General features: G+C 39.5%; 2 protein-coding genes across 4 annotated transcripts; both read left to right on the top strand.

Moving 5' to 3' along the window:
- On the top strand, nt 1-11,688 carry keap1b (kelch-like ECH-associated protein 1b). 2 transcript variants are annotated; one of them, XM_039800678.1, is made up of 7 exons: nt 1-119; nt 3,668-4,816; nt 6,032-6,277; nt 7,674-8,350; nt 9,608-9,813; nt 10,143-10,319; nt 11,122-11,688. In XM_039800678.1, the coding sequence occupies exons 2-7, from the start codon at nt 4,511-4,513 to the stop codon at nt 11,391-11,393; spliced, it is 1,884 nt and encodes a 627-aa protein (XP_039656612.1). In that variant the 5' UTR covers nt 1-119; nt 3,668-4,510; the 3' UTR covers nt 11,394-11,688. The 2 variants fall into 2 exon arrangements, with proteins under 2 accessions (XP_039656612.1, XP_039656604.1); XM_039800670.1 differs by having other exon boundaries at nt 70-197.
- Nucleotides 11,689-15,403: 3,715 nt separating this feature from the next.
- On the top strand, nt 15,404-24,264 carry si:zfos-323e3.4 (volume-regulated anion channel subunit LRRC8C). 2 transcript variants are annotated; one of them, XM_039816104.1, is made up of 4 exons: nt 15,404-15,491; nt 17,591-17,679; nt 21,714-21,895; nt 21,997-24,264. In XM_039816104.1, the coding sequence occupies exons 2-4, from the start codon at nt 17,609-17,611 to the stop codon at nt 24,006-24,008; spliced, it is 2,265 nt and encodes a 754-aa protein (XP_039672038.1). In that variant the 5' UTR covers nt 15,404-15,491; nt 17,591-17,608; the 3' UTR covers nt 24,009-24,264. The 2 variants fall into 2 exon arrangements, with proteins under 2 accessions (XP_039672038.1, XP_039672032.1); XM_039816098.1 differs by having other exon boundaries at nt 17,591-17,749; nt 21,714-24,264.
- Nucleotides 24,265-27,819: the final 3,555 nt, after the last annotated feature.

Here is a 27,819-nt window from a genome sequence, read left to right on the forward strand (position 1 = left end):
CCCCCCTTCCTCGGGACGGATATCACTTCTACTTACTTGTCAAGGGAGGCGGGTCCAGCGATTTGGAGGCGGGCTCTTATTGTGAAAGCGAGAGGAGGCCGGTACAATGCTTAGTCACGGTGAGTACAGCTTTCTCCCCACCTTCCTATGTGGCGTACAGCTCGGCAGACCGCGATGGAGGAATTGAACTAGACAACGTGAGTTTATTTTATTACAGATTTAAGCTATCAGTATTGATTAATACGAAGTGTAGGCCTAATCATGGCATATTTGAAAGCTTGCTGTAGCAATATATTTCGATAGCGCTTTGTTAGCATTCTTGTACCTACGGCTCACAGCCGCCGTTATGCCGCTGTCTATTATTAGGAGCCTATTTTGCTGTCAGCTCTATTTCCGAAACGTTTAACTTGTCATTTGTGGTGTCTCCGGCTGTTTGTCATGAATACATTGGTTTCACTTTTCGTCATAAACCAAACTGAGGATTTAATCGGCTGTTCTTCATCTGTGTTACCCTGATTTTCGGTTCATACCAGCGCTGGATTATTTTTGATCAAAACAAGCGCAGAAATGATCACCGTTGGACCGAAGGGGAAACTGTGCTTTGTGTGAATGATGTTAATGTCAGAGGGATGGCGCGGAAATCTAATTCCATCTGGGTTTATGTAAGGACTGACTGGTCTTCTGGGTCATATTTTGGTACAACCAGTTCCACTGTTTGCTCGGTGAGGAGTTCAGGATGAAACACCGAGTGAAGCTCTTTGCCAAAATGCCCATGAAACAAGTTAAACACCCGTGATTGTGCGTAACTCTTAGGCTACTTTACGTGGAACTTTAAAGTTCGAGTCACTCCAGCTATTGCGCAATCCCTGCTGAATGGCATCCAAGAATTGCAGGCCTGAACTGTGGTTCCCAAACTAGGGTGCAGCAGGGTCTACCAGGGGTCCTTGAAGGTGTTAGAGAGAGTCGCCAAGGGCTGAGAAATTGTTCAATATATATTTACATATTAGGCCTACTATTATCTATCATCGCTTAACACTGTGAGAGAGTATGAGTTTGTATCATAGGTTTCACCGTAAACACTGATGTTACCTCTAAATGTGTACCAAGTTTAGAGCTGTAACTCGATTAGCCGAGCTGAAACATTAGTCAATTAATCGATTAGTTGATTGACAAAAGTAATTACCTGGAAAATGTATCACTTGTTAAGTAAATTGTTTTCTCATTTCTTAACCAGCTTCTCAATTGTGATGTGCTGTTTTCTCTGTTTTTACATCAATAGGGCCCATGTATATAATTGTCAACTGAATAAAGTAATACACTGTTGTGGCTATTTTTCGATTTGATAGAGGAAATAACCTGTAGATAAATCGATAATAAAAATTACCATTGGTTGGCTTTCAAATGTCAATTTACATTTAAGCCTTTAAAATTTCTTTAATATTTATCAGTTTTTTTAAAAATCTTTTCACATCGGCATGAATTGGATCTACCACACTGCACTTATGACAAAAGAAAATGTCACTGTTCCTACCGTTATTTCATTATAAGCGATTTAACAATCTAAAAGGCTATTTTTTTTATTTTTTTATTACGGAGTCCACCGTAGTGCTCCCTCCACATAAAATGCTACATTACATCCTAAACTTTTCAGAGAACAATGGGGGCAAAACGGCATCATCGATTTCTATAAACCGATTATTAGATATTCTCTGTACCTGACAGTTTAGCACTCGACTGTCCTGCTGTTCCAGACTTGAACTAACCACAGACAGTTGCCTCATTAATGGACTCCGGCCAGTGCGTTGCTGCAGTTTATGGCGGTGTGCCACTCAGAAAGAATATAGGGGAAACGCAATCAATATTTGGCGTTATTTTTGACTGGGCTTCCTGTACAATTAGGGGAAAAACTGCTATATCAATATCGAGATATAAAATGACCTATATCATGATAGAAGATTTTGGCCTTATCACCCAGTCCTATTTTTTTACATCCAATAAAACAAAAAAGCCGCTAATCTTCACATTTGAGAAAATGAAACCAGCTAATTTCAAAAGATTTTCCTTGGAAAATGATTCAAACAATGAATGATTTATCAAAACAAATACATTGAGTGGTTGTTTCAGCATTAATGGAGTTGTATTCAGCAACGAATACTTGTTTCTACTTCTAATCTTCTACTCTGGGCAGTTTAAACCAAACTAGCCTGTGCGGCACTGCTTGTTTGTTCAACTTAGCATTAAAAGAGGGAACATCTGCCTTTTTTTTTTTTTTATATTTTTATTTTTTCAAAAGAGAATCAGCCTTTAATGTCATACCTGAGAATGCTACTGTATACAGTATATTAATTGCATGAATTATTAGAGATATGCAGCAGGTACAAGCGTACACTGAGGTAGCCTGTTTGTCAGTGAGCAGTTTCTGTCTGCCGGTTTATTATGTTCTCCTGTGAAACTATTTCACCCAGAAACCTAGAGGGAGAAAAACACGACAGTAAGTCAGAATCGCAGCATGTTGGACCACATGTCCTGACGTGTCACCATACAGTATGTGGATAATATTAAAATATTTTGTTATTGCTTATTCTTAACTAATTAAAGAGCATTGGCGTAGCCTGTGCACTGCGTCCTCTTATCACAACTTCAAGTAGTGATTGCTGTGTGTGCACAACCTAATGGGTACTTTGTGATATAACTCTGAACACTCACGGCAGCATTGTTGCTGAGTAATACCGGACAGACAATTAGCGACTGTTTGCTGCTCTTTGTACTGTATGTCATTGTCAGGCAGTATAGTTATTCTGGAAAGAAGTTAGATTGATAGAAAAAGGCATTTTATTTTTGGCAGCATCCCTCTAGTTCATTTCCGCTGCAGTAATTGTTTGATATTTCTTGAAGTAAAGCTCTTGATTCTGATTGAAAGATGGTGTTTTTTTTTTTTTTTTTTTGTTTTTTGACTAAAAGCTGTTTAAATTGTCATGTTTGTGTTTCAAAATGTTTGCATGTGCCTGTTGTGAGTAAGAATCAGTAAGGGTGTACTTTGCTTTGTTAGCTGGTGCACAAACCGTTCCCTCTGTTTCAACCTCCAGCTGGACTGGTCACAGGACAGAGGGAAAAGTCTGTCAAGCTGGCCAGCTAAATTCAAGCCTAATTTAAGTCCTTCCATCGTCCTTCAAAACAGACATTACTGCCTCGCCATTCCTTAAATGATCACTTTCATTTGCATTGTTTGTTTGCTAAAATTGGAAGACTCTTTAGTAGTGCAACACTTGGGTTAAGATGTGTAAGTAACAAATTGCGATTAAATGTAAGGAACTGTTAACTTAAAATGAGCTAAACATGACTAAAAGAAGGGCAATCATCATAAAAAGGAGGAAGCCTTGACCCCACTGAACTGTTCCAGGAAGAAAACACCATGGGTGTGAAAGGCATGATGATAGTCTTTTTGCGTACATAAACTTACTGCTGTGTAAGTTGGTAGAGACCGACTGGTGCCACTTGTTACTTAAGACAATGTATTTGTCAGCATTTAGCTGACGAGTGCATCGATGTGTACACAGATTTTAACAGTGACAGGATTAATTGACTGTTATAAATTGTTTGAAAGTGTGACTGACACTGTACAGTATATACATACACTCTTACTATCCCTCTCCCGCTTTCCTTTCAGTTGTCAGTTGAGCCAAAGCTTCCTGGTAAACACAGCAGTGCAAACAAATTCCATAGCTGGACAACCTCAAGGAAGGCGTCTCCGGAGAAAGCCACTGAACACCTCCCCCATTCCCAAGGGTTCCAACTTACGCTTACGACACTTTTGGCACTCGACCCTGTTATTGTTTTTTTTGTCCTTTCGGAGTTGACAAGCCTTCTCCTGCCTCATCTAGAGTATCTGAATCTGCAGTGTAGCACTCTGAAGGGAGCTTTAATTATTACCTATTTTTCATGAAGCAGTAAATCGGACTCTTATTTTCCATCGCTAGAGTACTCAATATGCAAGACTGAGCAGCACCTGTGGTGAATCTGGCAAGCATTTAGATTAATGTTCAATTCCTTTGACTCTTGCGCTTGTTCAGTTTGTACAGTCATAAAAACATTCTGTACCTCTTATTCAGTTTATTATTAACCCCTCTGCCAAAGCCAGAAGAATCCTGAACTCAAGACATTCTGATTATGTTGGAACTGCAACATGTAAGAGTACAACCAGCTATGACTGGCAGCTCACGTAGAAGTCTCTGGTAATGCCATAACGAGCAGAATGTCTGGACTCAAGTATTGAACAGAGCAAGGAAATCCTCCATTTCCACATAAATCCGACTTAAACGTGAACTCTTCCACACAAACAAAAATCAGGCGTACCCAGGAGAGCCCGGAGCTTTCTGTTAAGCCGTGTGCCAAGTGTCAGTTCAAACTTCGGCTTTTATTTCACCCACGCCTGCGCATGGTGCAAGGATGCCCCATAACACCGCTTGCTTTTCTTGAGAAAGAGACCAGGAAGGAGGAGACAGGGTAGGAAATGACCGAGTGCATGACAGAATGCAAAGCGCTGGTGACTCCGTCCACGCGCAACGGCCACCGTGTCTTCAGCTACACGCTAGAGAGCCACACGGCGGCCGCCTTCGCCATCATGAACGAGCTGCGCCTGGAGCGTCAGCTGTGCGACGTCACGCTGCGCGTGCGCTACAAAGACCTGGAGGCGGTGGATTTTGTGGCTCACAAGGTGGTGTTGGCCTCCTCGTCCCCGGTCTTCAGGGCCATGTTCACCAACGGCCTGAAGGAGTGCGGTATGGAGTCGGTGCCCATCGAGGGGATCCATCCCAGGGTGAGTCAGATGTCACCATTTGTCGATGAAAATCTTTCTATTTGATTTGACACGCCATCCCACTTACAGATCATTAAACGTGATTTAAGGTGAAATGTGCGGGGTGTGACATATTTTGAGACATCACAAAAATGATCATTAAAAAGATCAGATAATTGCATTTTTATTTGTTTGACAGTAATGGCATAATATCTACAATATTGTTTTCAAGCACAAAACAATGTTTTTACAGTACTAATCCGTAGTGCTGGGTATCGTTCCAAAAATGTCGACACTGTTACCAATACCGTGACTTCGGTACCAGTTCCTAAACAATACTTTTTTCAATACCAATTTTATGAAACAAAAAGAAATTGCAACAGTACACATTTCGGCACAAATCTTTCTATTTATTTTTCAGCTCCTGCTACGTGAGCCCCGTCTCTGTGCGTAACGTAGAGTTTTTCCTGCCTGCCTCTATGACGTGTAACATTAGACAACCAATCACCAGCAGCATGATCAGATTTTGGTAGAAGCATGCTGCATGCTTATTGGCTCACTGACACTGATGAGATTTACACCTTGGGTATTGAATGACGAGGCATTTTTCCAAAACTCCATACTTTAGGGGCAATTTAGTCAGTGCCTAAAAAGTATTGAATTCAGTACCCAGCCCTACCAAACAGGAATAAAACCAATATTCTAGCATTAACAAGTGTTTAAGTTATAGATTTCCGCCTCTTGCCATGGCAAACAATTAAACCTCAGTATCATTATCAGAATAAACGAACAGTAATATGCAGTAATGTACTGTACATAGACATAATGTTTCAAATTTGAGAAATGGAAAAACTAAAAAATCAAGTCTACATGAAAATTCTTTTTTCAAAGTGGGCCTTATGTATACTCACTAAAAACATGTACTGTAAAATGTGGCTTTACTTAGGTTGACCTCCTTTACTTACTCTGGATGTTTACAAAGCTCATGTAGATAACCACATGGACACAGTATCTAACTCTTGTTAGATTATGAGATGCCAATCGGTCTGGAAAAATGAATAGACCAGATATAGATTGCATCAGAGCCTTATTTTTTTTTCCTCCTTTATTTCCCATTGACTTTTTTTTTTTTTTCTCTGCCTTATTCCATCCCTCTCTCCCAACCCTATCCCTCTTCATCCCTTTTTCTTTCCCTCCTTTTCTACCACAACCTTTCTTTCTCCCTCCCTCCTTCAGGTTATGGACCGACTGATAGAGTTTGCTTACACAGCCAGCATCTCTGTGGGGGAGAAGTGTGTGATTCACGTGATGAACGGTGCGGTCATGTACCAGATAGACAGTGTTGTCAAGGCCTGCTGTGATTTCCTCGTCCAGCAGCTCGACCCCAGCAACGCCATCGGCATCGCCAATTTTGCCGAGCAGATCGCTTGCACGGAGCTCCACCAGAAGGCCCGTGAATATATCTACATGAACTTCAGCCAGGTAAAGCTTCAGCGGAGTTTCTAATGACGCCACCTTTGTTTTGTCTGTTATCAGATTATCTTTTGGCTTTGTTTTTTGTTTCATTTGATAGTTGACAGTGTAGATACAGAAAGGAAATGCGGCGGTATGACAAATACCAAGAAATAAACCCCAGCTAGGGGAAATTATCGTTAGTATGATCTAGAATAACTAATCATAGTTCTACTGCTAAAACAGTGACCTGTCATAATTGCATCAGCACAGCCAATGACTGAAAAAGGAAATACAGCTTTCTTATTTTTTTTTACTTATTTATATATTTGTCATTTCTACACATGGGGCTTTGTGTTAAAAAGGGTCTAGTTGTGGTGTGAGTAAATTCTGTTTCACTTGTTTCACTAGGGTTTCCGCTGGTTGACTTTTCCGCTTCAAACCACTTGCTCGTGCCTTTTGTGCAATGAATGTCAAGAATGCAAGCTATGATTCATGATGAGTAGTATGTGGGTTTACCTGTGCAGCACGAAAGAAATGAAAAGACTCTCAATACTGATCTCTAAGTGGATAAAGAAACAGGGCAGAGGCAGGTTAGGCAGCTCACTGAATCACAGATGTGTCAGTTAATATCCGTCTTTCACAAGTTTTATTTGATTGAGCTACTGCAACTATTTTAAGCAGAAATGTCCAACATATGTATGTTCCAGCTTTTCACTAATGAGGGTTTTTCTGTGTGGTGTGTTTTATTTTTTTTGTCTCATGTGACTGAACTGAATATCTTTGGGTTTTGGAGTGTTGTTCAGCCAAATAAGCTTTCTGACGATGTCACCTTGGGCTTAGGGAAACCGTAGCATTTTTCACAAGTTTCTGATATTTTACTGAACAAATGATCAATCTATCAACTGAGAAAATAATCGTCAGATTAAAGATATGTCTATTTCTGCATTAAAATGACTATACCGATGTTATATACACTACCGGTCAAGTTTGGGGTCACTTAGAAATTTCCATTCCACTCCATTATAGATAGAATACCAGCTGAGATCAGTTGCATTGTGTGTGGTTTTTTTTTTTTTAAAACCAGGGCAGGAGTTTTTAGATTATATTATGTGTTTACATAATTGCAAAAGGGTTCTCCAATGTTTTCTCAATTAGCCTTTTAAAATGATATCAGAATAGTAAACAGAATGCGCCTTTGGAACATTGGATGAATGGTTGCTGATAATGGGCCATGTAGATATTGCATTAAAGATCAGCCACTTCTTTCTACAACAGTCGAGAACCCTTTTGCAATTACTATTTATGTAGTTGCAATAGACACTTGAGTATGCATTTATTTGGATTCCTTCTCTATATTTAATTGATCGGAGCGCTTGTCTTATAAAAAGTTATTAAACGTTGGCATCCCTACTCCTGTCCCTAGGTGGCAACCCAAGAGGAGTTCTTCAACTTGTCCCACTGCCAGCTGGTCACCCTCATCAGCCGCGATGAGCTCAATGTGCGCTGTGAGTCCGAAGTCTTCCAGGCATGTGTGGCCTGGGTGCGCTACGACCGGGAGAACCGGCGACCGTACGTCCAGGCGTTACTCCAGGCTGTCCGCTGCCACTCCCTCACCCCCAACTTCCTGCAGGCCCAGCTCCAGTCTCTGGACTGGGACCCCCAGTGTAAAGACTACCTGGCCCAGATCTTCCAGGACCTCACCCTTCATAAACCCACCAAAGTAATTTCTTGCCGAACACCCAAGGTGCCGCAGCTCATCTACACAGCAGGGGGTTATTTCCGTCAGTCTCTCAGCTACCTTGAGGCGTATAATCCCTGTACAGGAGCCTGGCTGAGGCTGGCTGACCTGCAGGTACCACGCAGTGGCCTAGCAGCCTGTGTGATCAGTGGGCTTTTCTACGCTGTAGGTGGAAGAAACAACGCGCCTGATGGCAACATGGACTCGAATGCATTGGACTGCTACAATCCTATGAACAACTGCTGGCTGCCGTGTGCACCGATGAGCGTTCCCAGGAACCGAATCGGAGTTGGTGTTATCGATGGCATGATATATGCAGTTGGTGGATCACATGGGTGCATTCATCACAATAGTGTTGAAAGGTAAGATGAATGGAGCTTTTTAATGATATTTTATTATCTTCAACAATTCCCTGAAGAGACCAAAGCCCGTGCTGAATTTATTCTGCTAACAAGTATCATCAGTGTAGACAACACACATTATTGCTGATAATAATAAAATATATGTAACACCTGCCGTATAATACAGGCATATCCTCTGGTTTGTTAACTGCATTTAGACAAGAAGTGCCCAAGAGCTTAAAGGAACTTAATTTGTTTTGTTCCACTTCCTGTTATATTTTTAGTTCACACAAAGCTTCAACGAGGAAGCTTTAAGCAACATTTTTTTGTTATAAAACTAAACTGTAAATTATGTCATGGCTCACCCACAGCGTGTGTTCCAACTCTTGAGCTGTCATATGCACTACTTGTCCTACTAAATATAATCAAAACAAAACTGAGTTTACTACCTTCACACAGTTTATAATTCACAACTGGCATTTCTGATTGTTAAGTTTCCTCTCGACAGCTGGTCTGAATAGTGAGCCAGCAACAACATACAGTACATTTTAATGAGCAATAAAAGGCAGGAGGATGTGCTAAACATCCTAATGCCTTTTATTGCTCATCTATCGCAAAGTGTAATGTATTTGTCCTGCTGTGTTGGCATGCCTCAAACCCAGAGAGGAACCTGTGGCACCATCAGTAACCTGGGTAGGTTAGGATAGGTTATCTTTAATCCAGTGAATTTGATGTATAATACAGTGAATTTTATATATGTATAGTCTTAATTCACAGTTGAAGATGTACCCAATACAAAAATGGCAAATATTAACCAGGCATGCCACAATGACATGTAACGACTCATGTATATATGACCTATCAGTGTAGTGGAATCACAGACTACAGTTGCTGAACATGGATCTGTGTAACAAAGACAGTGGATTTAATTCTCAGTAACATCCTAGCAAACAAATTAACAATGTTTGGGCTTAGGCAAGGGCTCTCGTACATGTTGCTCTACTAGGGACTCCTAGATGTTGGTTGGGTGCCTGTACAGAGAGGGATGAAACTGGGGGATAGCATGAACTTCTGTTACACCCCCTCAGTTAAGTTCATTAATGGCAGGTGAAAAGAGGTAGTTGTTTCTGTCTGCAGTCCTCACTGGGCCAGCAGTGACACAGATTAGCAGTGCATAGGGGAATTAGATTTTCCAGAGTGGGGGAACAAATGGGGAAGTAAATCCTTGAAGAATAATAACAATAAAACAAATCAATGTGTATCTTTCCTGATCTGCAGGTATGATCCAGAAAGGGACCAGTGGCACCTGGTAGCCACCATGTTGACGCGGCGCATCGGTGTGGGTGTTGCGGTCATCAACCGGCTGCTTTACGCCGTAGGGGGGTTCGATGGGGCCAACCGGCTCAGCTCCTGTGAGTGCTACAACCCTGAGAGGGACGAGTGGAAGACCATGGCCCCTATGAACACTGTGCGCTCCGGAGCTGGTAAGGAAGCGATATTTATCATATAAGCATTCTCTGTAGTTTGTACACAGCGGTGCTAAGAATGAGTCTTCATGTTCATGAAACGGTGTTTCCCACAGATTAGAAAGCAATTTATTATTTGATTCACAGCTGCTACATATAGTGTTTTGACCTTGACAACCAAAGTGCATTTTACCGCAAACTTGCGGCGTGTGTGTGCGTGCGTGTGCGTGATATTTTTATTTATTTTTTTAAACTACATGAACTCAACAGGAGTGAACTTGCTTGCGGAACTTTTTACTAGTTTCATCATATCTAGATGAAATAAACTAACCATTGACCCTGTTCAGGTGTGTGCGCACTGGGGAATCAAATCTTTGTGATGGGCGGCTACGATGGCACTAACCAGCTGAACACGGTGGAGCGCTATGATGTGGAAACTGATACGTGGACCTTTGCTGCCTCCATGAGGCACCGACGCAGTGCTCTGGGAGTCACTGCGTTACATGGACTCATCTATGTATTGGGTGAGTAGTATTGTAACTATTGAGAGTAAAATCACCAAACTAAAATGTATAAATTGCACTTATTTCATGTCAAGGCCACAAATCACATGGATCATTTTAGTCCACATTTGCTTTGGCCATTGGGGTAGTGGCCAACTAACAAATGTTAGTCCAACTAACTTCATACACCTGTTCCTAATATTAATGAGAATATTCTTCTCTAGGCCTTTTTGTTTTTCAGTTTAATTTTGTGGAGATGAAGATGTGCTCATGAAACAAGATTTATTCACGTCCGTTGTTTTCAGTTCGCACTGAACTCTCACTGAAAACCTATTATAAAAGCCAAGAATGGTGACACTGAAAAGACGCTGATTTTATTAAAAAATTAGTGTGTGTGTGTGTGTGTGTGTGTGTGTGTGTGTGTGTGTGTGTGTGTGTGTGTGTGTGTGTGTGTGTGTGTGTGTGTGTGTGTGTGTGTGTGTGTGTGTGTGTGTGTGTGTGTGTGTGTGTGTGTGTGTGTGTGTGTGTGTGTGTGTGTGTGTGTGTGTGTGTGTGTGTGTGTGTGTGTGTGTGTGTGTGTGTGTGTGTGTGTGTGTGTGTGTGTGTGTGTGTGTGTGTGTGTGTGTGTGTGTGTGTGTGTGTGTGTGTGTGTGTGTGTGTGTGTGTGTGTGTGTGTGTGTGTGTGTGTGTGTGTGTGTGTGTGTGTGTGTGTGTGTGTGTGTGTTTGTGTGTTGTGTGTGTGTATCTCCTGAAGTTGGGGTTTTCATTGAACAAAATATGAGACCTATTTTCATGACACAAAATGTCGATGTTTTAATTACAGGAGGTTACGATGGAAACACTTTCCTGGACAGTGTGGAGTGTTATGACCCTGAGAAGGACACCTGGTCGGAGGTGACACACATGACATCAGGGCGTAGCGGCGTGGGTGTGGCCGTTACCATGGAGCCGTGCCAGAAAGAACTGCCACAGTGTCACACGTCTGAGAGTGAGAGCGGCGCTGCCTCACCAGCCTCAGCCTATAGGTCCGCCAACTCCGGTTTTAGCTCTTACCACAATCAGCGGCACGGAGGGCCCTACGGCAAAGGCGCATGAGGCTCATCGCTTGACCATGTCTCTCACACACACACACAGACGAGCGCCCCAAAACTCCCCTCTGTCTTCCCAAATCAAAAGAAAGCCCCTCAAAACTGATTATAGACAGGGGTGAGCTAAAACACCACGTGCTGCCTGACTGGTTCTAGAGATCACACTTGATGTAAAAGCAAAAAACTAAATCAGGAACACTTTATTTTAAAAGTGCAGTATTGATAGTAATCTATAAGGTGACAAAAAAGTAATTTGAGTATCTGCACTATCCAAATAAAGTATGACCCCAGATCCTACAGTCCACTTTTCTAGACCTGAAATTTGATAAATTTGTTTGGTAAATTGTGTTCCGCCTGTCTGTGTTTTCAGATCTGGGAATTGGAGTTATCAGTCAGACCATCATCTCCCAGGTTTGAGCCATGGGAGGAAAGGGCTGCATACTTAAAAAGGGGCCATTTACTGGCTCGAAGAGTCATCAGGGGCTCTTTACACTTCAAGCAAAAGTTAAATCTGAGGGGGGGGAAAAATTATTCAAAATGATCCCATTTATATAACTAAAGACCCAAAAAGTAGCATTTGTTAGCAAAGGCAGTAGAGTTCAAAGTGCCATTACAATGCCTGTGGGCATTACTCTCATCAGTATATTGACTTAAGGGTGCTTTGATGGAAAGGCACTGACAGTCACTGTGGTGTGTGTAGAAATTGGTCAAGTTAACCCAGACAGCCACAAGATGAAGCTTATACATGAGAATGGGCCTCATGCAAGAACATTTACTTTTTGTACTTGTTTTTCCTGTACGTAGTCTGGCTCAACAGATGTACATTGCTGGGATGTCGTCCCCGCTATTAATTTTGCAAGGGCACTGCGCTGCATCTGGGGCTTAGCACCGCCCAGGATGGTTGTGATTTGGTTTAAAGAAATACAAACAAGCCAGAGCATTTTTATTTTTCACCCTATCCCAAGAAAAGATACGCATGTAGCCAGACTATAGTCGAGCACTGGCACAGCGCTGTGGAGGTAGGTCTGGCAATGCGAGACATGTATGTGTTCCAAGTCAGATTCAGCAAACTCTCTTAACTGCACAAACTTAAAGACGAATGAATGCCTCGTGTTAATTTGTGAGGTTTTATAACTAGCATAATCAATGCACCCAAATTGCTATATGAGGCAACTTGTTCAGCTCTTTTTGTGGGCAAGTTTCATTCACAAAATCATCACCAGGAGTAAAACAAAAAGAATTTCACACTGGAGTTTCATGTCCTGATGTTGGAAATCAGACAATCGCATAACAAATTTAGCAGGGTCTCTAGTTGTGTTAGTGGACCCAGTTTGATATAGATTTCAACTCCAAAAACAAAGTAGTCCATGCCTAAAATGAGAAGTGGCGGTCAGGGGAGCATGACACTCATAGAGATGGACGAGAGTATATATTCCTTTAAACAGAAGGTGAGGTTACCCTGTTGGGTGTTCTAACAGAGGGCGTTTACCTGAAAAGTGATCTGCATAAAGACCCTGAGGCATCTGTTGGAGGGTTTTTAGAGCAACTGCTGAATTGTATTGTAAGTTGTCATTTCAAAATATGGCAGTGAAATCCCAACAAAAAATATGTTGATTTCAGTAACACGCATACCTGTACATGGCTTATATGACATGCCTGGATCACCCATGATTTTTGTTCATACTTTTAAAAATTGGTAATTTCCACACATTCTCTTAAATCACTCTGTCTATTTAAGATTGAATCCGTTCATAAGAGTGGTTCTTGCATGAGGCCCAAAGTCTCAAATTCAAGTGCTGGTACAAGAGAAGCAGGACCTTGTAATAACTGCATTGTAACAAATGTGTTCTTTCACTAATAGCCACTAGAAGGGCAGAAAAAGGGCGATTTCTTTTGGGAAAGGTATTGGCAAATGATTTGAGTTTTGCTACCAGTGTAAATGGTGTGTGGAGTGCCAAGAGAAAGAAGATATGGGTTTTGACTATGTTTAGAGGAAACGGAATACTGTAGCATTTTAAAAACTTTCAAACATCTCACTGTATGTGTTTTTATAAAAAAACTAATTACTGACACAATTGAGAACCTCCCCCTACAGTTGACTTTTTTTGGGTTTCCACTTACACCAGACCTCAGAAACAGAAGTGACCACGTTTGTGCATTAGTGTTCAGATATTGTACGCTAATGACAACTTGCTTGAAGAAGTGTATTTGTAACAGCAATTTAAGCTACAAAGGTTTTTAAGTGATCGTTTTGTACATTGATATTCTAAGAAGTCTTGTACAGAATTTCAGAGCTCACTTTTTTTATTTATTTAGGATTCTTTTGGTTTTCTTGTTCCTCTGAACTGACATCAGCTTTGTATTGACTTGGACTCTGGTGTTGTGTTTTTGAATAACTAGCATGCATTGCAACTAAGTAGAAATGCCTGTTAATGCTATTTTTGGATGTTTGTAAAAAAAAAAAAAAAAAAATTGCTTCACTTCGAAAGGGACTTCTTTTTTTCTTTTTTTTTTCTGTCCATCAGTAGTTGGAATGGAAATTAGAATATTTAAGGTCTGCTTTGTACATTTCTTTTCCAGCAAAAAATATCCTGTACAATAATTCATTGTAAAGTAAAATATGTTTATTGTACTGCTGTAGTCATGTAATGATTTGTTAGTTTGGATTTGTAGACCTATCTACCTATCGTAAAGAAATTTGGGTCATACATTTGAAATTTGGGTCATACACTTTAGTTTATGCAGGTTTTCAAAGCGGCAGTATGGCCACCAGAGGGCACTACAGCTCTTTTATACAAAACAAATCCATACTTGTTCACTATATTACCTTATCATACATAAACAAGCTAGTGTTACCAACTTAGGTTTCACCAAGGTGTCAATAGTCAAAATTGTCATTTAATTATATATATATATATATATATATATATATATATATATATATATATATATATATATATATATATATATATATATATATATATATATATATATATATATATATATATATATATATATATATATATATATATATATATATATATATATATATATATATATATATATATATATATATACATACATACATACACACTTGTATTTCAGTGAGCCTAAACCTGTGGTAAGTGTGCCATTAATCGACCACCCAGTATTGTTGCCAACACATCCCATTTCCTTGCTAAACCTGGCAAGTGCATGGGACCATTATATTACAAAAGGAACACTTCCCTGATTATGTGGGCTTACAAGAGGATCAACCCATAATCCTGTCAAACATTAAGACCACAAACGCCCTCAACAAAGGGAAGATATTTGGCTAAAAACAGTTTAAGCTGTTGTAGTAACTATGCCCGGTTAGGGGAAAACCACCTTTAATATATTTCATATGGATGCTTGGCATTAAATATTTAATGCAAGTAATGTTATAAAAATATATACCTTAATTCAGCAGGCAACATCACATCACTCAACAATGAAAGTAAAATCCCCAAACCCCAATCTCCTAATTGTTATAAGTCTCTATGACATTGGAGGTCTTTTTTTGTGAGCGTAAACCTTACATTTGGATGAATATGCTTAAAGAAATACTCTGTCCCTTTTGTATTTGCCCAGTCAAACTTTCTTGAAATAGCCTAAAAGGACAGTTTGTTTTACTTATCATAGAGAGCTTATCAAAATAAAGTTACACATTAAAATGGGATTGAATGATTTTTTTTAGAATAAAATACTACGAAAAAAAGACAGAAGATGCTGTAACTTTTTCAAGGAGGTTTATAAAGTTTTTAAAGGACAACAGAGTGAAGGAGCTACACCGGCAACATTACAGCTTGGCGTAATATGAGCTGTAAGAAGAGATTTGGGGATAAACAGTAGCCACTTAAAGTCTGTTTCTTCATTTGCTGTATTTGTGTGGGAGAAAACCGGCACAAAACAAACAGTATAGTTTCTTTGTTGAACCTGCTTGTTGAGGATTGATTTATTTTGAAAATCTTCTCCGGATGTCTTCTGTTGTTACCTGCCAATTTCACACCGGTGCGCTTTTCTCTAACGATGAAAAAAGGCTCCCGAGTCCCGCCGGACACAAGTCGATCCTCCTCGGACGCAGGTAAGTGAAATTCAACTGATTGAAAACGACAGTTTTTAGTTTTTTTTTCTGTAGCCTATATGATGATACTTTAGAGACAAACTGAGACTATTTGGAGACATGAACATTGATGGACGGTAAGTTATGGACATACAACTCTTAAGGTATGTGTGATTTCGCAACTAGGACGTGCAGTAGCCTGGCTGTCAGCGTGATGTTGAAACGCATTTTTTAATCAAAGACAACAAACACTGTTTAGAAAGACGATTAAAATCCCACAAAAGTTTGGCATAGCCTGCTGCAATGGTTTGTCTGTTTGTTTATTGTGTCAAGTGTCTGTCATTAGAAGTCAGATAGGCTAATTGGCAAATTTGGATGTAGTGGTATTATTAAAGGGCTGACACATGTGTTGTTTTGTTTTTACCTCATAACGGTCCGTGTGACGCATCAGTGCAATTTTTTATATAAAAAATGAAAAATAGAAAGTTGGAATTAAAATTGTATTTTTTGTTTGTCAGATCAATGTATAGCGTAATCAAGATTTAGGAGAGGTTTTTTCTGATTTTTTTTATTCGTGTATTGTTGGATAGAAATAAAAAAAAAAATAGAAAATCGGAGTCTTTATTTCTATTTGTGTCTTGGGCTGCCTGAGAGGGCGGGCTCTATGTGCCGGGGCCGCTTGTCTCGCCTGTCGTCACGCCCATAGATATATCGCCTCCCTGGCTGTGCAGCTGCTCCCTCCCTGCAGATCCTCTGATCTCAACATCCCTTCAGCTCTCCTCTGCAACAAACACTCAGCATTTCCAACTGTCTTTACATATGTTTCACTACAAGTTTGTCCTCATTTAGCCTGTAACCATTAACCAATGTATTGTAGTTACACAGACATTTGTAAAGGTGACCCATCTTTTGCCCTTATTAGCCTACTTAAGGCAGTTACTGAAAACAGTTGCCGCAGCCTCTCTAAGACACTTTAGTCCAAACGTCAGATTTGTTTGAATTTTCTAACTTATGTTACACTGTTAGGTTAGGCAGACACAGCCTTTTGATTTTATACAGGTTTTTCACAATTAAAAAATAATAACAAATGCAATGATGTCTCCAGTCTCTCTCTCTTCTTTCATCCTGTTCTGAGCCTAGTTCAAAAGCAGCTGTTTTGCGTCCATATTGTAACAAGTTAAATTACAAAAACTTAATATGATTCAATTTACATAAATGTGTATGACTGATATTTCCACTCTATTTGTGAGTGTTACTAACAAGGTTGGTTTTCAGAGTGTGTGTGCAGACCAACGTATCTCAAGGCTGATATGATCTTAGTCCCATTGTAACTATATGCACAAAAATAATTTTAGCCTTAGGATGATTTAGGCAAATGAAGCCCAGTCTAGTATGGATTGATGTTGCAAATAATTTAATGTCAAACTAAGGGTATGTCTTGTAGTAAACTTGTTTAATCCTGAACCTATGCTTCCAAACAATATATTTAACAGCATATTCAAATAATTAACAACAGCTTGCAGTCAGGGTTATTCAACAGTAGACACTGTCAAGAAAGTTCAAACAATTCTTTTCAGTTTCACTGCTGAAATTTTCATTTCAGTGGTCTAGATGAGCAGTAAGTGATATGAAACTAGAAAGAAATTGAGAAAACAAATCCAAAATCGTAATTATACATTGGTCTGACAACGAAAAATACAAAAAATATACTTAAATTTTATACTTTTCATTTATTTTCTGGAAAATTTAAATGCTAAATGTTACACAGACCCATAACTTTAATTATCAGGAGAGTTAATTCAAAAGTTACCTCAACCTGTTCCTGAAGGGCTTACTTTCTGTTGTCATTGTTGTCAAACTAATTTATCCAATTTGAATCCACCCATAGCAGGAGCAGACTACTCATTCATTCATTCATTCATTCATTCACGGCCAGATACCTAAAGCACGTAACCACCCTCTGTATGATTAAACTAAATAGTCCTGTATGCTCAGTGTTGGTACATAATCTGTCCTTTTGTGCCATATAACTTTAAACCATGTGATGTTCTCCAGAGACTACACTGTGTTGAAAACCAGTTTTAGCCTCAGTGTTCACAGTCACTCTTTTCTTTCATCAGTGTGGAGCAGCAGCCAGGATGATCCCAGTGGGTGAATTCAGAAACTTCGGCATTGAGCAGAACGCAAAGTATCGGATCCTGAAACCGTGGTGGGATGTTTTCTCAGAGTACCTGTGTGTTGCTATGCTTATGATTGGAGTCTTTGGGTGCACCTTGCAGGTGAGGCACCTTCAAACCAGCCACTTTGTGATCATGAACTCTTAAATCCTTACACAGAATTAGAAACTTAAATAATACTAACCTAATCTAACCTGCCTGATGCCATAATTTGTGTCTATTGTGGCATTGATTGACCTCCAAGTCAGGCAAAAACACATTGTAACTAAATTTACATGTCTCTCCTGACCTACTTATTGCAGATTCGGATCATTAACTTGCTGCTTAATTTGTCACTCACCACTTGATTATCATTTCTGTGTCATATTAAAAATAGCATAGAAAGAAAGCAGTCATAGAATAGGTATATCGGAAAAAGTATAGTATGTCGGAAAAAAGTATTATAATATAGTATAGCATAATATAGTATGTCAAAAAAATGTATAAAAAGTCATAGCATAGTATGTTGAAAAGAGACATAAAAGAGTCATCGTATAGTATGTCGAAAAAAGTCATAGTATAGCATGTCACAAAAAACAGTGATAGAATAGTTTGTCGAAAAAAGACATTAAAAAGTAAAAGTGTAGAATTGTCATAGTATAGTATGTCTAAAAAAATCATAAAAAAGTTATAGTGTAATATGTTTAAAACTGCCAGGACTGGGTATCAAACCTGGGTCAGTCTGTAGTGATTATTCATTGGCAGCAGTGATAACCTGCGTGCCACTAAAGAATTTATGTTGAAAACAATAATAGCATAGCATTTGAAAAAAAGTGATAAAAAAGTCATAGTATAGCATGTCGAAAAAAGGCATAAAGTCATTGTATAGTATGTCGAAAAAAATTCATAAAAAGTCACAGTATAGCTTTTTGAAAAACCCAATAAAAAGTAATAGTTTAGTACGGAGCCACCCTGGTCCCACTTTGTCAAAAAAAATGAATTATAACTATCTCGTGGCCACGAGATAGTATCTTGAGGCCTCAAAAAATAATTCTTCATATTTTATAGCCTATGTTTATACTTTTTACATGTATATATGTCACAAAGTGGAGCCAGGCAGCCAGAGTTTTCTTATGTTGTATATAGTGTGGTGTTTTGGTTGTTTTATTTTGTATATAGTGTGGTGTTTTGGTTTGCCTGGCACAGAACTGAAGACGCCTCCCAGCGCACCTGAGACAGATCTCATCAGGAGAGATGTTGGAGGAACACGTTACGCGCTCCAACACACCGGGAGCGCATTTTGATAATGAATGGCTGAGACACAAGGAGGAAAGAGGAGCGGATAGAGAGCGAAAAAGAAACGTTGGGGACGCTACAGGAGTGAAGGACGGAGCACAGATAGACGGGCAGGACAGCGGAGCCGTAGTATAGCATGTTGAAAAAAGTCATGAAAAAGTCATAGTATAGCATGTCGAAAAAAGTCATAGTATAGCATGGCAACAAAAGTGAATAAAAAAAGTCATAGTATAGTATGGCAAAAAAGTAATGAAAAAGTAATAATATAGCATGTCGAAAAAAAGTCATAGTATAGCAGGATAAAAAAAGTGAATAAAAAAAAGTCATAGTATAGTATGTCGAAAATAGTGATAAAAAAGTCATAGTATAGTATGTCGAAAAAAAGTCATAGCATTGTGTGTCTCAATAAGTGATAAAAAAGTCATAGTATTGTATGTCTCAAAGGTCATTGCATGTCGAAACTAGTGATATTATAAGATGTCAAAGAAAGTCTGGAAGAACAAGCTAACTCCACAAGGGCCTGCCTGGACTGGGAATCAAGCCTGGGTCAGAGTCTGCATTCCCTATTTGCTGGTGCTAATTGGAGCCATGCTAACCACTGAGCTACTGCGCCACCAAATAAAGTATGTTGAAAACAGTCATGGCATAGTATGTCGAAAAAAGGCATTCAAATATCACAATATAGTATTTTGAAAAAGGTCATAGTATAGTATATCAAACAAGTTATAAGAAAGTCATAGTATAGTATTTCGAAAAAAAGTCATGGTATAGTATGTCGAAAAATGTCATAAAAAAGTCATAGTATAGTATGTTAAAAAAATCCTCGTATAGTATATCAAAAAAAGTCATAGTATAGAATGTTGAATAAAGTGATAAAAAAGTCAGAGTGTAGTATGTTGAAAGAAGTCATAGTATAGTATATCGAAAAAAATCATAGCATAGTATGTCAAAAAAAGTACTAGTATGGTATGTTGAAAAAAGTTATAAAAAATATGATGGTATAGTATGTCGAAGAAAAGTCATAAAAAAGTCATAGTGTTGTATGTTGAAAAACGTCATGGTATAGAATGTTGAAAAAAGTAACTATAGTTGGTGGAATAAATTGATAAAAAAAAAGTAAAAGTATAAAATGTCAAAAAAGTCATAAAAAACTAATAAAGTTGCACCAGAAAGCATTTGCAAACATTGATATATAATTTGTGTCGCTAAAGTAAAAAAAATTGGGCACATAAGCAATTTGAAAGGCTGGTACTCTGTGCTTTTGTCCATAAATGTCGAGAATGTTTAACAAGGGCTGTCAGTGGAGGAATGCCCGTGGGTCTTGACATTTGGAGGCTCACTGAGCCAAATGTATGAGTCCTATTGCTTTAATGAGCACATTTGCCAAAAGTAGACAAATACATTTATTTAACTAAAGGTTAAAGAAGCAAGCTTGTGACCTGGAGGCTGTCGGTTCACTCCTAGGGTTGGGCATTGTTTAGATTTTAACGATTCTGATTCCGATTCCGATTCTTTGAGTGGTGAAGTTAAACGGGTCACATGCTTATTTCACAAATAAGAGGAAAGTTTTATTTTGATTCAAACGTGGGTTGCAGTTTGACGGGGCTTTTTCAACGTAAAATAAAGCCATGCTAGAGCACCGCTTACTGTGCTCCATGGCGGCAACACAACAAGCGCCTGGCCGCTACGGAAACCAAAACTTGCGCATGATAAATTTGGAACCCATGATCAGATTTGAAACCAAATCCTCCAAACGATTCCAAACGATTCCAAACGATTCCAATAAAGAAACGATTCCAAGTAGGAATCGGTTCTCGATGCCAAACCCTATTCACTCCCCAGACTGACAAGATAAAATCTGGGTGGGGAAAGTGGAAGAGCAGCGCTTGTGTTTCCCTCATTACCACCGCTGAGGTGCCCTTGAGCAAGGCCTTTAACCCCAACCGCTCCAGTGGAGCTGCTCAGTGACCAGTAGATCAGACCGTGGTTGTAAGGTACCTGTAGCTTCTAGGTATGAATATATATATATATATATATATATATATATATATATATATATATATATATATATATATATATATATATATATATATATATATATATATAATAGAAGATATCAGATAGCTGAATCATTTTCTAATAGCTGAAGGTTTTGTGAATAGTCTAAACTTTGAATGACGTCTGTAGGTGAAAGTACTTGGGAGAAGTAGAATTTAGAAGTGGAAGAAGCCTGAAGAGGATTTTAAGATTGCTCCATGTTTCAATGTAAAAAAGAAAAAAACATATTATTTTAAAAAGTATAAATGGTGGAGAAAAGTTGAATACAAGCACAAAAGTCCCTTAAGAGCTGAGTATGCAGAAGTAGCAGGCGAAAGAAAGTCGTACGGAATCGGATAACAATACTGTGAATACTGTGTAATACTGAATCAGCATTCACACAATAAAATAAGTTATGTTACTTATTTCCTTGTTTCATCAACACCCTGTCTCCCAGACAGTGATTCAAGTTGTATCACCTGTTTTGTGTATTTGTCACCTGTTAGTATATAGCAGTTTTTCAGTATACATTAAAATGTTGAAATTATACTTCTTGACTAAATTTTCTCTACACTTACGTGAGTTTATTTTAAAACTCCTTTATTAACAATGGTTGTTTTTTAAAACACAAATGAATACAAGGACACCTTATTGTTATGCATGAAGATATACTTTTGTCAGGGTTTTTGCCAAAAATAGACTGTTTTGTGTATGTAGCCAAATATTTATTATTTCATTCATCCATCTTCCACAGTTCACCCAAGACAAGATCTTTTGCCTGCCCAGCCACTTCAGCAGCCCGACACCTGAAGCAATCGACTGCAGCCACATCCAGACCTCCAAGGAGAACGAGACGTCGCAGCACACACTGGTCAGACCTGCAAAGCCCATCATCCAGGAGATTTCTGGTCTCAAGAACAACCTGGACATCCACCAGTACGTGTTTATCAACCACTATTGCTATGAGAGGTTTGTCCACTGGTACGCAAAGTACTTCCCATACCTTGTTTTGATCCACACTATGATCTTCATGATAGCAAGCAGCTTTTGGTTCAAGTTTCCTGGGACGTCTTCAAAAATTCACCTCTTTGTTACCATCCTTGGGAAATGCTTTGATTCGCCCTGGACCACGAGGGCCCTGAATGAGGTTTCTGAAGAAAGAGGAGAGGAGAAACTGGTTAGTTTTAGGAGGAACACCATGTCACAAGAGTCCACAGATCAACGAGCAGAGGATGTGGAGACTGTGGGGCTTCTCCACTCCTGCTCTGTCAAGTCTAATCCAGAAAAGAAAAGCCCGGAGCCTCAGTCGGCCCCCAATGTCTTGGATAAGAAGGAAGGAGAGCAGGCCAAAGCTCTGTTTGAAAAGGTGAAGAAGTTCAGAACTCATGTAGAGGAAGCAGACATCTTGTATGTCATGTATGTGCTACAAACGTCACTGAAAGTCTTCAAGTTCGTTTTAATCATTATCTACTCTGCAGTGTGGGTACGCAACATTGAGACAATAGTGCACTGTTATGTTCCTCCTGAGTTGACTGGTTTTGATATATTTTGCTGTAACCACAACAAAGCCCATCTTTTCTCCAAGCTTGCCTACTGCTATATCTGCTTTGTGGGAGTGTATGGACTTCTGTGCATCTACACCCTCTACTGGCAGTTTCACAGACCTCTGAACGAGTACTCCTTTAAGCAGGTCCGACTGGAGACTGGCATTAATGACATACCGGACATGAAGAATGACTTTGCGTTCCTCCTGCACCTTGTGGACCAATATGATCCTCTGTACTCTAAAAGATTTGCTGTCTTTCTCTCTGAGGTCAGCGAGAGCCATCTCTATCAGGTCAACCTCAACTACGAGTGGACTGCCAAAAAGCTGCGTACCCGCCTCGCCAGGAACACAACTAACCGGTTGGAACTGCACCTGGTAATGTTGCCGGGGCTTCCTGACACAGTCTTTGAGATTCCTGAAGTGGAATCGCTCAAACTGGAGCAAGTTAAAAATGTCACCATCCCAGCTAGTGTGGCAAAGCTGGACTCTCTTCGCGAGTTGTCGCTGATCTTCTGCTCTGCAAAGCTCCAGCTGCCTGCCCTGAACCACCTCAAGGCACATTTAAAGGTCCTGTGTCTACATTTCGAAAGTTTAGAAGAGTTGCCTATGTGGATGTACATCCTGCAAAGCTTGGAGGAGTTACATCTGAATGGTCCTTTAACCAATGACGTGTCCAGAAGTGCCACACTTGACTCACTTCGAGAGCTTAGAGCTCTGAGAGTCCTCACACTCCGCTCCAACCTTACCAAGATTCCGCCCAGCGTAGTGGATGTTGCGTTGCAGCTGCAGCGGTTGTGCATCTATAACAACGATGTCAAGCTCCAAGCTTTTAGCAGCCTGAAGAAGTTAACCAACATAGCCTCGCTTGAGCTAGTTGGCTGCAAGTTGGAGCGTATCCCAAGCGCTGTCTTCAGCCTAAACAATCTGCAGGAGTTGGACCTGAAGGAAAACAAACTTACCACTGTGGAGGAGATCCTGAGCTTACAGCACTGCCGCCGTTTAGTGACACTAAAACTGTGGCACAACAAAATCACTTACATCCCTGATCATATCAGTAAGCTGAAAAGCCTGGAGACGCTGGACATTAGCTGGAACAGGCTACGAAAGCTTCCCTCTCGGCTGTTTTATTGCACCAAACTTAGGCACCTTGATGTTTCCCACAACCATCTCACCTCTCTTCCTCCTGAGGTGGGCATCCCACAGGGCCTGCAGTTCTTCTCCGCTGCTTTCAACTCTTTAGAGACACTGCCAGATGAGCTGTTCTCTTGTAAAAGGCTCAAGAAGTTGGCTCTTGGAAACAACTGCCTGTCGAATCTGAGCTCCAGAGTGGCCAGCCTGGCCCAGCTGGTCCGCCTGGAAATTAAAGGGAACCGTCTGGAATCTCTACCTGTGGAGATAGGGGACTGTCCCCTGCTAAACCTCAGCGGGCTGGTAGTGGAGGACAACCTGCTGGATCTGCTGCCATCAGATGTACGAAGCAGGTTGACTAGAGGCTGTCATTGACTCATCTTTTCTCAGTGTAGCATGGAGGGCTAGGTGGTCTGACTTGCATCAGCATGAAAAAGGTTAACCAAAACCATAACTGACCACAGAAGGATAAACAAACACTAAAAAAGCTTATTTATAAAACCAGTCATTATGAAATGTGCATTCAAATCTGTGTAAATGAGAAAAATCAACTTGCACATGTTTTTTTCAACATGTTTTTTTATGCATTTTCTTAAAAATACCTTTTTATAAATAAATATTTTACAAATTTTATAGTTGTCCTGTAAATACCTTGCTTTCTTTTTTAATGGATTTTCATGTAGTTGGTTTTACTGGTATAGTTCACACAGTAATATAAAGATTAACATAAAATCTTTTAAATTCAGATTACTGATACTGTGGATGAGACAAGGGCTCAACACTCAAAAATAACAGCAAGGAAGGATTGACCTTCAAATTGTTCTAGACCAGCGTCTTCACTGTTTTCTGAACATTTAGTTTGTTCTTCAGAGCGCCGCAAGTCAAGGTATTTCTAACCGCGCTGTATGCTGCTGGACAGGTTTATACAGCAAGAAGTGTTTCCCACAGTGCAGTGGCTCATGTTGCTTCCTTTCAGACGCTAAACAAGTGGAGGGAGAAAAAGCTTTTCAGTAGCAGAAGAAAAGGTATTTATCTCTCTGTTTACATATTCAGTCAAAAAGAAAGACTGAAAGCATACATGGGATTGTGAGCCAGAAGTCAAGTCAGCATGATATTCAGTGTGCATAGGATAATAATTAACAAAGAAAGAAGATAAAACTACTGTCTTTAAAATGCCTTTTGGATGAGTTATATATTGAGTGTGGTGATGGGTGATACATTGTACATGCATTCTTTTTTTTTCTCCGTTTAATTTTTTACTGCCTAGCACAATTTGACTTTTACAGTAAAATATTGGGAATGATTTCCTGTTAAGCAGTTAGAATTTGAGTAGCGAGATGTAAAATTACCTAAAAAATATGTTTATCTGATTGCGCATTTTACACATACTCTAGTGCATATACATTTAAAGTGCCTTTTGAACATACTGAAACAAGGAAATAAAATGACTTAAAAGTTGCTAAACTGGAGGTCATTGTTGTTGCTCATGTTTAGTGTTAGGATGAAGGATACAGTAAGTGTTGAAATGCTTTCAAGTGGATTCATGTTGTTTGGAAATTCCTCTGTTCAGTCTCTCTCAAACAAACAAGTGCACACTTTCTTTCTTACTGCATTCATTCTTTCTTTCTTTCCCCCAATGTTCCCTCTGTGTACTTGTATGCCTCTTCCAATTTTCAGCCTAAACTGCAGTGAAGTCAGTTTACGACCCAGCTCAGTAACAATGAAGCATTTTTGTTCATGACAAAATGACAAGCATTTTCGTTAATGACCTTTCCAGGCTGCCACACACCTCCCAAGGTCGTAAGAAAGAATTAGGTTGTTTTTTCTGTTAATATTTTATCATTTAGATGGATTTGAGCAGAGTATAGCACTGAAAGTTATCATAAAAAGAAGCAACCAAACAACACCAAAGAAGCTGCACATTTTATGGCTTTGTCAATCATTTACCTATTTCTCCTCTCGGAAGGTGGCAGTCAAGTGTGTCACAAGCAATGACCCAAACAGATGAGATTGCATAATTTATTATCATCTAAGGCTTGGCTGGAAATAAGTAACAACATGTTATGTCTCCGAGAGGGTTGCTTTAAGTTGCTTTAAGTCAGGGCAGGGGGATATCTTCAGTAAGAGGTGCTGTACTGACTTGAGTCTGAAATTCTACCAGTCATACTTGTTGAGTGTGCCTTCCTTCCTGGTTGTATTAATGCAATATTTAGCCTTCCATCCTGGTTGTACTAATGCAATATTTACATTTGAGTATGAAAATCAGATTAGGAAGCTTCTTCCTGTAATGAGAGTTTCTGTGTAAAAGTCTAAAATGTCAGGATGCAGTTCCTGCAGGCTGGGATTCACTGCAGCTTTATGAACTGAGTTGAAGTTTGAATTAAAGTGTAGAGAGTTTACATTGACTCACCATCTGTGATTTGACCACAATTTGTCAGTATGACACTAATGTGTTGTCAAAGTTCAGAACTTATCAAATGCTTTATATTATATTACCACTAAGTGACTATCTTGGTTGATAAACATTGACTGTGAAGGCTCATGCACACCTTAATTTTCTTATAGATAATTGCATAGGAGTAAATGTCCATATGAACCACACTGTCCTTTAACTTGCAATGCATTTTATTGAGAAATATGTTTCGGTCCTCAGACCTTCATCAGGTGAAACAGAGGAACAAAGAACATTCCAGATAAATATAGTAAACACCTCATCAGGTGACGCCAATCAGGGACCATGAGCTGTCAGGCATCAGTCTTACAGTCAAAGATGGACATTCCACAATGGACATAATGGACAGCAACTCCATCAATTTCTATACAAATATTGCATAATAAAATTAAAGTTACAATCATATCCAAAATCATCTTTTACATAATGACAATGACTCAAAAGTGTATTGCAAGTAAAAGGACAGTGTTATTTTAAACACTCATGAAAGAGAACTCTATGAAGCTTAAAGGATTTGGATTTTTTTGTAGAGCAAGTGTAATGTCCATCAAGGACTGTGGAGTTTGTCCCCCATTTCATACACCCGAAAATAGTAAAACAAAAAAATGCCATTACAATTTCCCAAAGCCCAAGATGATGCCTTTAAATGTCTTTTTTTGTTAGTCTAATGGTCCAACATCCAAAGAGAATCATTTTACTATCATGGAAGACAAGGAAAAGCTGCTAACTTATTAAGTTAATGATTAATAGAATTTCAAAATAGTTCTACTGTTGACAATTCATGCAGCTCTAAAGAGTTTTAGGGGCATTCTTTTGGAAGAGGGGTCCAAGATTAAAAGACAAAGAGGTGTAAACTGTCACCACTTACACGCACTCAGTCAAAAGGGTGTGTTAAACAGTTCATTCCTTTGTCATATTCCCTCATCTCTAATAGGAACTTGACTCATACCTAACTCCCTCAGTGAAGCCATCATCATGTATTCCCATACATCTGTATGTGTACGTGAGTGAGGGAGTAGGCTGATACTGTTTTTTTCTTGTCTGGTCCTACTACTTCTTGATGCTTGCAAACTCATCACTGTTACTGTAACCCTCCCAACCTGCAGAACAAATTAATCACAACAATGTTTACAAAGGGAGTATCTGCACATCCAGCAACACACACACATTTGTGCTCGGCGAAGACAGGGAGCTCTACCTAGTGGCTGAAGGCAATTCTGTCATGTTTCCAACTGTTTTGTGTGTTAATATTGAAATATGAATTTTAGTTGTCTGTCTTTATTACACAAATAATGGAGAAGGAACACTAGCTGGGAGAATACGGGTGGGGAAAGTAAATGACTCCTCAACAACTACTGCTGGAGTACCCTTGAGGGAAGCAAGGGATAGTAAGGGATAGTTCAGATATTTTAAAGTGGGGTTGTATGACGTACTTCCATAGTCCGTGTATGACAGTAGATGGCGGTCGGCACACCCCCAGTTTGGAGAACCAGGCAGCAGTTGACATGGAAGCTAAGCAATGTACTACGGCTGTGGACGGGGGCAGCAGCTAAACGTATTTTAGCCACCAAAAAAAAAGGCCCACTTAAAAATGTCTATATTTGTTTAAGTTAACACTATATTCAGAATATTTTCACCGCTTTACCTTGCCGTCAGACAGCCCTTTAAATGTGTTTCGTCTTCTGATATCGTAAGAAATGCACATGTAAACACCACAGTAGCATACATGGTCTC

This window comes from Perca fluviatilis, chromosome 1 (genome assembly GCF_010015445.1).
Source record: "Perca fluviatilis chromosome 1, GENO_Pfluv_1.0, whole genome shotgun sequence".
Classification (NCBI taxonomy): Eukaryota; Metazoa; Chordata; class Actinopteri; order Perciformes; family Percidae; genus Perca; species Perca fluviatilis.